The 12548-nt window shown below is 35.4% G+C and overlaps 1 protein-coding gene across 3 annotated transcripts in view; it reads right to left on the reverse strand.

Annotated features, from left to right (window-relative positions):
* The window catches only part of LOC128237526 (unconventional myosin-VI-like), a 38520-nt gene extending 26443 nt beyond the window's left edge, over positions 1-12077 (reverse strand). For 2 of the 3 annotated variants that reach the window (XM_052953112.1, XM_052953110.1), the window contains exons 1-8: positions 12010-12077; positions 5627-5869; positions 5087-5230; positions 4595-4724; positions 2625-2789; positions 1919-2016; positions 1054-1218; positions 419-499 (exon numbers count right to left, since the gene is read on the reverse strand). In XM_052953112.1, the coding sequence (XP_052809072.1) occupies positions 419-499; positions 1054-1218; positions 1919-2016; positions 2625-2789; positions 4595-4724; positions 5087-5230; positions 5627-5743 (900 nt within the window). In that variant the 5' untranslated portion in view covers positions 5744-5869; positions 12010-12077. Of the gene's footprint in view, positions 1-418; positions 500-1053; positions 1219-1918; positions 2017-2624; positions 2790-4594; positions 4725-5086; positions 5231-5626; positions 5870-11820; positions 11841-12009 lie in introns of those variants that run through there. The other variant, XM_052953111.1, reaches the window with a different exon arrangement.
* Positions 12078-12548: the final 471 nt, after the last annotated feature.

A 12548-nucleotide genomic window follows, 5' to 3' on the forward strand; every position in this document is an offset into this window, starting at 1 on the left:
AATGATTTTCTTGTACCTATGCGCAATATAAGTTATATGAATTTTTCACAGACAGAAATTATAAAGCCAATGAAAATGCTGAAGTTGCATCCTTTTAATTGGCTATCTTTTCATGAATGTTCACAGAACATAAGTTTTAGCGCCAAATTTGACTTACTCGATTTTCTAAGAGCAGAGATGTTATGTACTTACGATGCCCTGGTGAAATAAGAAAAATAGAACAAACAAAAAGTATAACTTTTGTTTTTTCAATTTGTTAACTACAGGTACCATTTTTTGTGATCTTTAACTGAAGCGAAACTTGGAACCATGTAAACAGTGATGACTATGTGTTAATGTGAGTATATAATCTATGAAATTAGTGACTATAATTGCTATGTGTGTATACATCTATGATCTGTATAATTATTATACTAACTGTCTGGCTCTTGCGGTCGTTGGTGAGTTGTTTCTCCGTGTCCTTCGATACGAAGTACTGGGTGTTGCCTCGGCACATATACTGCATGCAGCAGAGAACACAAAACTTATACATTTTTATTTCTCACAAGAATAAAAGTTCAACAACACACAGGCATACATCAACCACTATAATACATTGTTTGACAACGTCAGATTTTATAAACCTGAATATTTTAGAGCATGTGACCCAATCCTGCTGCTTAAAGAAAATGTTAAAGGCAGGTTTGACACACAAAATGTAGAAGATGAGGAAAGAACGGGGTCAACAATAATAACTTCCACAAATCACTGATATGATATTAACATGTCAAAGACATTTATACAATATGGTTGAAGTTAGATAAATGCTTTTTTTAAATATATATCAAAGTATTAAAATACTTTCACAATGACAAAATAACATACTAAGACATTTGACAACACTTATTGACAATGAATACTTTTCATAATGAATACTCTTCAATACCTATCTTTTATGCCACAGATGGCACTGAGTAAAATAGAAGGTTTTTTCACTCAAAATGCCCTGAAATTATGGTATCCTAATGTGTATATTCAGACAAGATCTCCCATGCGCTCTCATCCCCTACTTACACGGAACTGGTCGGGTGATGCAAGGTGGAGTTTCTTCTGGAGGTCCGCGGGGGCTCCGGCACACATCCGATAGAAGATGTGGTAGTTGCGCTCGTCCTTGCTCTGTACGCAGATACGAGACTTCTCCAGCAGGTAATGGGAGATGAAGCCCCCAGCAACAAAATTCTGTAATGGAACCAGAAGTTACATAAGGCATAAATTAAATGCTTAAGACAGAGCAGTCATCTTATCAACAAGAATATGACAAATCAACATTAAGATCAAGAATTTCAGTTAAACCATTTTAGAGTGTCTTAAATCATATATGTTGAAAATTGTTCTTGCAAAATCCAATCAACTTTGCCTTAGCTAGCCATTTAAGCTCTTAAACTCGAAGTAGATCTAATAACTATTCAGAAGCAATACTTCTAAAAAGGGATTATATGATAAATGAGTTGATAATATGGCCCCAGTGTGTGAAAGTTTATGATGAATTGATAGATCTAAACTGAAGGAAATGCTTGCTTAGGCAGTTTCATCCAGACACTGACTTCATTAGAAAACATCATCTGAGTCAATTTTTTTATTATTATGTTGAATTTTCAATGTCCACGATTAAGTTTAAAAAACATGCTACAGTTAAAAATATCATCCAAAATTGGGGTGGAGACATATGGACCTTGTTAAGTACCGACAAAATCAATAAACAAAATGTATATTACTTGTTTTATTTTCTGGTTAACATGCTTTATTTACGTTTGAATCGTAGGCCACATAAATAAATTAATATTTGTACAAATGTATAACTAAGTGCGTTTCCTTAAAAAAATCAGGGATTTTTTCATCAATATACACATGTTTAAACAGAGTGGCATTTGAATTTTACCTTGTTGTCAAAGTGGATTTCGATGAACTTGCCGAACCTACTGCTGTTGTTGTTCCTCACCGTCTTAGCGTTACCAAAGGCCTCCAGCAAGGGGTTACCTGAGGATAGTTACATAGCCTCAACCTAACACAATCAAAATAATAGCCTCAAAAGCAGATTGTCAGTGTACATAAACCTTCTCTTGATTTTTATCAGTTTATACAGGGGCACTACTCATCAAGATATAATATTTTCGATAGAGTGTTGGTACTTAAATACTAAACAGAGGTCTACTGTCATTACAGAGATTCATGTGAATATTAAAGTGACACTCTTATTTAAAATCAATACATACACATGTACAAGAAACATAAATTTTAAGTGATAAACCTTAAACTACTAACTAAATAATTCATTAATAAAAAATATTAATTACTGATAACAAGATTGTAACCATGTATTTAATACCTGAAAACTCAAAAAATATTAAATGATTGGTGAGTGCTAAAAGATTTACTGTGATCTACTATCATGTCATAAGGTAGAAATACCATTTTTACATAAATTCATACTCTTGGTATATTAAAACTCTTGTATAAATTGTGGTTAATCTTATTTTGGAGTAAGAGTGCATCTTTAAACAGGTCTTTTTGGAGACAAACAGTATGACAAAATCGAAGCAATCAAACGAATAAAGGCAGAAGTTATTATCCTTTTTTCCACTCACATTCTATGATCCTCTGCTCAATGGGCCCAGCCTTGGTTCCCCAGTTGTCTGTGAGGTACTTGAGAATGTACTTGGTCGATTCCGTCTTCCCGGCCCCCGACTCGCCCGATACAATAATTGACTGGCTCAACTTGCTCACCTTCATATCCCGGAAGGCCTTGTCAGCTGAAGCATCGAGGGTACAATTAGGGTCAAGTTATTCATTATTATGGCACAGCTGATATATTATATAGATTTCCATGTCCAGAACATAACATTTATGATCCACTTCTTCAGTTAAAACACAGTCTCATTCTGGCATAAGTCAATATTATAAAATTGATTATAATTTTTTTCAAGATTTTTTTTCAGTTCAATATTATTATTATTATATTCAAACAAGAGCACCATGGAGGGTACTCCACCGCTTGCTTGCTTTCTTTTCAGTCAACAAAGGAGCGTAACTTATTGTTAGTCACCTGCAGTCATGGGCCTTGCTATGTGTGCATATTGTCTCCTGCTACATGTATATCAAGTTTCATTTGAATTTCAGTTTTACAGTTATGCCCAAGGTTAAATAAAATGTACCATGGTGACAGCATCATCACCAAGGATGTGACAATACTTCATCTTTTATTTTGAAAACAAGAGATGTTTGTCAAACATTATGCCCCCTGAGCGCCAAGTTGCCAGAAATATTTGGACAATTGAATGAAATATGCATGGACTGAAATGACAGCTGATTTGTCATTGGATGCATATGAGGCAGGTCATCTACTGGTCATACCTAATCTTCATGTCAAGTTTGATGACCATAGGTCCGGGAATTGTTGAGTTATCACTCGGACAAGCTTTGGTCTTCCAACAGACCGACCGACATGTGCAAAGCAATTATATAACCCCTCTGCTTCGAAGGGGGGCATAATTAAACTAGATGTTCACTGAAAACTGATACTTCAACTCATGCATTTAGTGACATATAAATTTCTACTGTCTACTATATAAGAAAATAAAATATGGACAATCAGAAAACCTTTTTTCAGCTTACAGTCACACTGACCTTGACCTTTGACCCACTGACCTCAAAATCAATAGGGTTCATCTGCTGGTCATGACCAATAAGCCTACCTAGTATGAGGTCCCTGGGTCAAAGCGTTCTCAAGTTATTGATCGGAAACCGTTTTTCATGTTAAGGTCACACTGACCTTGACCTTTGACCTCAAAATCAATAGGGTTCATCTGCTGGTCATGACCAATACACCTACCAAGTATGAGGTTCCTGGGTCAAAGCGTTCTCAAGTTATTGATCGGAAACCGTTTTTCATGTAAAGGTCACACTGACCTTGACCTTTGACCCACTGACCTCAAAATCAATAGGGTTCATCTGCTGGTCATGACCAATAAGCCTACCTAGTATGAGGTCCCTGGGTCAAAGCGTTCTCAAGTTATTGATCGGAAACCGTTTTTCATGTTAAGGTCACACTGACCTTGACCTTTGACCCACTGACCTCAAAATCAATAGGGTTCATCTGCTGGTCATGACCAATACACCTACCAAGTATGAGGTTCCTGGGTCAAAGCGTTCTCAAGTTATTGATCGGAAACCGTTTTTCATGTAAAGGTCACACTGACCTTGACCTTTGACCCACTGACCTCAAAATCAATAGGGTTCATCTGCTGGTGATGACCAATACACATACCAAGTATGAGGTCCCTCGGTCAAAGCGTTCTCAAGTTATTGATCGGAAACCATTTGGTATTCCGACCGACCGACCGACAGACCGACCGACCGACATGTGCAAAACAATATACCCCACTTTTTTCAAAAGGGGGCATAAAAAAAGAATGAGCTTAAATTGTTTTAAAACAATATGATAATCAATTAACTAATTGGACTACATAACTAATTTATTAAGAGTGGAAATATACTTATAAAGAATGGCAGCTAAAAAAAGTGTAAACTGAAGTAAACAAGGACACCAGCTACTGACCTATGGCATACACATGAGGGGGCATGGTGCCGAGGGATTTACCCTTGTAGGCATGTCGTGTCTCTGAGTTGTACAGGTGGGGAATCTTCGCATATGGGTTCAGGGCAATCAGGATGTTTGCTGTGAACGTCTGAAATCAGATGCACAGTTTGAATGCGTTCTCCCTTTCATTTAAATAACATTAAATTTTAACAGTTATACAAATTGTACAAATGTCCAACAGACTATATGTCGAGTCATATTTTAGATGTGTAAACATCTCCTTTTTACTTGTTGCTATTGTCCGCAACACCACTTTTTAAAGCCTTTATTTCTCAGGAAAAAATAGTAATTCCCATTTCCATGGGAAATATGACTGCTTCCTGTCATTTATCTGAGGCTACATCAATTATGACAATATCTTAATCCTTTGGAAAACAGATGCATGGAAAAAATGTTATAAACAGCATAAGGTTATTTCAACATTCACTGAAGCCAATTAGTGGCACTTACATAGATTTTGTTTTTCATGTATCTCATACGGAGGTTGTTGAGGAGCGTGGCCTCGTTAAGGTACATGAGCCCGCAGTTGTCGTCCACATCCTTGTTGTCATATTCTTCCGCCGGGAACGTACGGTCATAGAGAGCCCTCAACGTCTATTGGAAGAAATGTGCATGTCATTTTTGGCATTCATAGTAATAACAATCGATAAATTATTATGTACTCATGCATTCTAAAACAGCTTGTGCAAATTTTACTGTGCTTTGTGTCAAAATATAATATTAGCTATTAAAAGATTGCTTTCAATGTCTGCAAGAGTATTTTCACAAACAGTACTAATATTGGGCTTTGCAAGAGACATACTGTATGGTGAATTGCATTTAAACTTTTGGGATCCAGTCAAGATGTATTTAGAACTGTCTTGTATTTTCTTACAATTTTCACAATGAAACTACGTAACATGAGCATCAATTTCTACATCAAATTATCACTTTTTGTAATTTTAAAATATTTAATTGAACAACATTTATTAAACATAGACAAATACTCACACTTCCTGGGGCATCAAACGGCTCGACAGTGATGAACTCTGACCCAATGTCAACAATGCGCCCGAGCTTAAAGCCATCCGTCGCATGAGGCACCCAGACTTTCTTGCCCCCGTCCATGACCTTGGCCTTACCACAGGTGACCTTAGGAATATGATTGTGGCCTTAGTGGGGAAAATGGGTTGGGATTCCTTCTAGTTGTATCTCGGGTCAGGCAAACAGCTTCACGTAGATGATGACACCAGTCTGAATAGAGAAAATAAGGCTGTCACTTTACACAAGTGAAGGAATTTATATGAAACTGCAGCAAATTTTATGAAACTGGTTAACTTTTGGTTTTTGTCAAAGTAAACAAACATGCTTATTGATTTGAAAATATTTTTCAAAATTACTTTCAACCAATCAAAGCATTTAAATACGCCTTAAGATAACCTATCAACAATATATCTTATAGCGTCATGTGTCATACAATTTACTGCTGGTTAAATAAGCTCATTTTTTTATAAGGCAATGAACTAAACTTGCAATAATTTGCAGTTTTGCACTGTATTTTTTACAAGAAATGATGTAAATGCTACATCCATGTATGTCATAAAGTAAATCAAAAATTAAACAACAATAGTATATCACCTGAAGCCCTCAGATGACCTTCAAACCTAGAGAAACACTATAATGCTGCAAAAACCCAATAGCAAGCTAATACAGCATTGAAATATGTCACTTCAGAGAAACAGTATTTTATCAATCATAATGCATTGAATAAAACAAGGTTTTAATTGGTAAATATTGTACATAAACTTTGCAAAATATCACTGTATATCACAATATGTACGCAAATTTTACACAAAACTTCTCTACTTCCACAGCACCATACTTTATCCATACACCACACAAGGACAACACCCATGTAAGGGAGAGGGAAGGAATGGAGATAATCAATACTGGAGACAATACACCTGTGAAACTGTAAAGGATTCCAGCACAGGTGTTGTCTGCTGCATTGCCACAGAATTCCAGCGTACTTATGTGGGTATTGGAGATCAATATGTTATTCTTCTTACATTAATATAATGGTTTATGTTTTGTATTTCACAGCATTTAGCTTATAAATTATAAAATTGTTGTTGTGATATTTTTCTGATATTGCTTCAAGCAAAAACATAAATATGCTGTACATATCAAGATTATTATTTAATAATAAAGAAATATTTTTAAATTTTAATCTTGATCTGAAAAAGAAAACACTTATAACTTTTATGCACTAAGTATTGTTACACATAATTGCACAAGCTCATCCCTGAAAACACATTGAGTGAAATTGAGGTGATAATTATTTTGCTTTGCTAAAGTACAAGTTTCAATCATATATATTTTATACCACAGCTAATGATGATTGAACTTCATGCTGCAGCATATCCATAACATCTAACAACAATTAGGGTGAAGGTAATTCAATAACTTGCACTTGATTCAATTAATGAGCTAGTTTACATGTTGGCAATGTAGGTTTCACTTTTACCTCTGATAAAATTCTAAAGCAACTCACCCTCTCAATTATCAAGCATTTACACAATACAGCCTGCAGAACTGTTTCAACAAAACAAGAAAAAAACTCAGATACAGAGATGACTCATAAAGAGCCCACTTGTTGGCCTTCTCTACTTGGCCTGATAAAAATCTAAATATGATATATGAAGCTTAGATCTTATTAGATCTTATTTCTGAGGAAAACATATGGTTGAAGAAGGATATTAATAATGGCTTATTAACCCGCAGCAGAGTATCATGTTTCAAATAGGTAATTAGAAACACAAGAATTGTGCTAGAACACCACCGTAGCCGCTACCACGACATGAGCATCTTAAAGTCCACCTGTTTTAAAAAACCTGATGATCATAACCTTTTGGCCGTAATTCTATTCCATGTCATTCAAAATTGAATAGAAATATTTATAAAATAAACATTCTCGACTTTTAATAGTAAAGTGAATCACAATGTCTTAAGTATGCGAAATGTACATAACATTTTCCACTTCTCAACATTTGTATGCCTAGAGGGAGGTAAACAAGTGATAAAATAAGCCAAACAAAACTAAACATTGTCAAAATTAAATTGGTGATGACATGACATGTACTTGTATTTTATCCTGTATTTGCAATGATATTATACTCAATACAATTCTTAAGCTCCTGGAATATGATATTATGGTATCTTTTTACAGTATTTAGTGTTAATGCTAATGCCTATTTCCAAAGAGACAGTTTCTGATTTCATCATTTAGGAAGCTATTTAACTGTGTCAACCAAATGCTGAATTAATTGGTTAAGGGAGCCATTGAGCTGCTTCCATCTTATGCTGAGTTAATAATTGAGGAAGCCATTTAGCTGCTTCCGTCTTATGCTGAGTTAATGGTTGAGGGAGCCATTGAGCTGCTTCCATCTTATGCTGAGTTAATGGTTGAGGGAGCCATTTAGCTGCTTCCATCTTATGCTGAGTTAATGGTTGAGGGAGCCATTGAGCTGCTTCCGTCTTATGCTGAGTTAATGGTTGAGGGAGCCATTTAGCTGCTTCCATCTTATGCTGAGTTAATGGTTGAGGGAGCCATTGAGCTGCTTCCATCTTATGCTGAGTTAATGGTTGAGGGAGCCATTTAGCTGCTTCCATCTTATGCTGAGTTAATGGTTGAGGGAGCCATTGAGCTGCTTCCGTCTTATGCTGAGTTAATGGTTGAGGGAGCCATTGAGCTGCTTCCATCTTATGCTGAGTTAATGGTTGAGGGAGCCATTGAGCTGCTTCCGTCTTATGCTGAGTTAATGGTTGAGGGAGCCATTGAGCTGCTTCCATCTTATGCTGAGTTAATAGTTGAGGGAGCCATTGAGCTGCTTCCACCTAATGCTAAACATAATGCAGAGTAAATCATTTAAGAAGCCATTTAGCTGCGTCCACCTTATGCCGAGTAAATCATTTAGGAAGCTATTTAGCTGCATCCACCTTATCCTAAGTAAATTATTGAGGAAGCCATTTAGCTGCTTCCACCTTATGCCGAGTAAATCATTTATGAAGCCATTTATCTAAGTCCACCTTATGCCAAGTAAATCATTTAGGAAGCCATTTATCTAAGTCCACCTTATGCAGAGTTAATCATTTAGGAAGCCATTTAGCTGCTCCCACCTTATGCCGAGTAAATCATTTAGGAAGCCATTTAGCTGTGTCCACCTTATGCCAATTGAATCATTTAGGCAGCCATTTATCTGCTTACCATGTACCAACCCCTTGAGTTCCCTTTACCCATTAAAATCTCCAGAATGCCGCATACTAAAACAGGGTTCAGCCTCATAATCCTTTTTAAAAAAAATTTGTTCCATTCCTCATACATTTTGTTTACCAAGGCGACAGGAACTACATTTCAAATGTCATTTAATTTGCTATTAAGCTGCCTATAAGTTAATCCACTGCATTGATAAAGCTTAACATTTAAATTGTTTTAGGTATGAAACAGTCAGACAGGAAGTAATACACAAAAGCACTGATACCAGAAGCAGATGCTGTACCACTGAGCAATATTTGTGTCTTGTTGGTCTTGTTGGCCATATGGACAATTATCATGACTGGCTACACAGGTAATGTGCTATACTATCATGACTGGCTACACAGGTAATGTGCAATACTATCATGACTGGCTACACAGGTAATGTGCAATAATATCATGACTGGCTACACAGGCAATATGTGATACTATCATGACTGGCTACAAAGGTAATGTGCAGTACTATCATGACTGGCTACACAGGTAATATGCAGTACTATCATGACTGGCTACACAGGTAATATGCAACACTATCATGACTGGCTACACAGGTAATATGCAGTACTATCATGACTGGCTACACAGGTAATATGCAACACTATCATGACTGGCTACACAGGTAATATGCAGTACCGGTACTATCATGACTGGCTACACAGGTAAATTGCAACACTATCATGACTGGCTACACAGATAATATGCAGTACAGTGGAAACTCACTAAACCGGATCTCCACAAAACCGGAATCCTCGGGATACCGGACTTTTTTCAGAATCCCGTTTTTCCCCTTCTATTTTCAATGTAAAAAAATCCCTGCAAAACCGGAACCCCGGAATTCCGGATACCAGACAAAAATTGAGAAATTTTTTTTAGTTGTCAACGTAATTTTACCTCACAAAACCGGACGTTTATTTGTTCAAACATGTCAAAATAATTTTGTGTATTAGGAATTCGCGAATCGGGTGTCACTTTGTTTTGACAGCCGGTGCGCCGTTAAATATTACACCTGTGATGTTGTGTTAACTCGATAATGATGATTGCGCTGTGGATAGAACTGTGGCGTGATAATCAAACTTGTGAAAAGAAAATTGATTGAAACATTAGTTTATTTGTTGCAGAAAATAAAGAACTAGAAACGGATATTTAGTGATCATTTTGGAGGGTTGCTTTATCTAAAGACTTCTATGGTTGAATCAAATTAGAGCGGTACGTTAATCAAATCACAAACATACTAAACAAGCATTAAATTACGCCAGTTGTTTTATTTCAAGACTTGGAAAAAAGATGATTATAAAAACGCATAAAATTTAATTATGCTTATCACTTTTGCAAGTGCTTTAATCATGTCTCAACCTCTGTGTAAACGTCGGAGAATTGAACTGTCCCTAGAGGACAAAAGACTATAAAGGTTAACTCAGTTAATATTTTGAGTAAACTTACCCCGTCCATCAAATCCCCACTAAACCGGAATCCTCACTAAACTGGAACTTTTGCCCAGTCCGGACCTTGTCCGGTTTAGTGAGTTTCCACTGTACTACCATGACTGGCTACACAGGTAATGTGCAATACTATCGATAAACCAACAAATATAGAAAAGAAACACTAACAACATGAACATTTTTCATAGTGTCACATTCAACATGCATTTTAATAAAACCTTGTATTGGTACAACAATGTACATGTATGTATGGTTGGTATTATAGAAAAAAAATAATTGTTACTGCACCCCAAACCTAAGTTATTAAAATTATACACAAGAATTTTGTAGGAGTGTATAATTTCAATCACTAGGGTCATTAGAGAAGAATTTGTTGTCAAGGGAAACATTCAATAGCTACTGGTAGCATGTGTATACGTGAGTGGCATTGTAAATTATCTGCACAATAGATTTGCATGGTTAAGCTCTGCCTACTTGTAATCAGATATATGGGCTCATGTACATTGTATATACAAAAACAAAGTTACACCCTCCAAAATGATACAAATTCTTAAACTATTGAAGACTGAGTCTTTGTGATGCACACAGTTTCTAACAGTTGTTCATATATCTAATAGATAAGAATTTTGTTTAAGTTAACAAAGTTGTTAAAGTCATCATTATTAATTTTCGAATTGTTACTCAGGTCAAGCATCAAAATGGATAAAATTCTGTTGCATTGATTTAAGACATATTTTTCAGCAGTACTAGTTTTCTATTTAAAGGAACTATACAGATACAATATTTAAAGGAACTACACAGATACAATTGCAAGAAAAAAAGAAAATTGTCATTAACTCACATACATGTATAATTGATATCATGGTGTACAATGCATTGAATCTTACTTACTGATGTATCACATGTATCTATCTTTCAGAGCTTTTGCGCATTTTTCCAATTCAAAATTTACTGGGGTTTTCTACCACATAAAACCCCACTGTTGAGTTTTTTATTTTAAAATTATAAAATGATGTATTATCGGCCTCATATTAGCTCAGTAATGCGTTATTTGCTGATTTTTGGACTACCTGGTGTGTAGTCCCTTTAAAAAATGTGAGCACCTAATCAAATATTTCACTTTGAAAATTTATAAGTACAATCTAAAAAAAAACTTTAAAATTAAGAGGATGAACAATTTATTAATCTACAAATGTATCTAATTATAAATAATAAAGGGAACGCTTGGGTAGATCATATATTTGGAGGTTGCAAGGATCAACAATGGTTTTGGACATTGTAACAACACATCGATTGTCAATATAACACCTTATTTCCAAAATAGGGCCACTGTGTATATTTGTGTAAATAATGCCAATGATGGTACGAAGCATGATACCCATTCAATCTAAATCTTAGATACTTGTTCTTCGGTTTGAAGTAAAACAAAGTACCTTTGCTAAATTATTTACCTTACAATAATATAGTTTTTGTCATAACCGGCAACTTCCTGAACACCTGTAATTACATGTATATTAGCTGATAAGTGTAATCATTTATTTGTTTTTCAAATATATATGAAAATCCGTTAGAATGTTACCAAAATTATGAATGTTAAATATATCATGAAGTCGTAACGTGCTTAACAAGTTATTACTCACCGATTTTAAAATAAAACTCGTTCTTATTTTGTCAGAATTAGCCGGTGTCTTCGGTATTTTCACACCTGCTAAAATTACAGGTAAATGGCGCATTAATTTATACATGAGAAAAAGTAGTTCATTGATTAGAAGGCATTTATTGCTTTTATGAACTCTGTATATAGTAAAGAAATACTTAGTTTTGCAAAATTATTTTTTTTTGGAAGTGCCGTTACTATCATAATTCTGATGTACCTTTCAATTGATAAAACCATTGTAATATTGAAATCGAAAGCGAAACTTGAGGCGGGGGCGTTCCGTCAATAACAAAACATACACCGAATAGTTGTTATGCGGCTACGTTATACTAAATGTCAATGGTAAAACCCACTTTTATCGTGAACAGTTAAGTAACAAAGTCGGTTTTTTTTATAAATTGCAGCCTTATATTGTGCTAAAACAACACCACAATTAGGATATTTTTTCTAATCTGCCTGGTATTGCAATTTTGTTTGAAAGGGCTTAAGGCGCAGATGAAACTCCCTGGGTACCAGACTGTT

This window comes from Mya arenaria, chromosome 6 (assembly GCF_026914265.1).
Source record: "Mya arenaria isolate MELC-2E11 chromosome 6, ASM2691426v1".
In the NCBI taxonomy this organism is placed as follows: Eukaryota; Metazoa; Mollusca; class Bivalvia; order Myida; family Myidae; genus Mya; species Mya arenaria.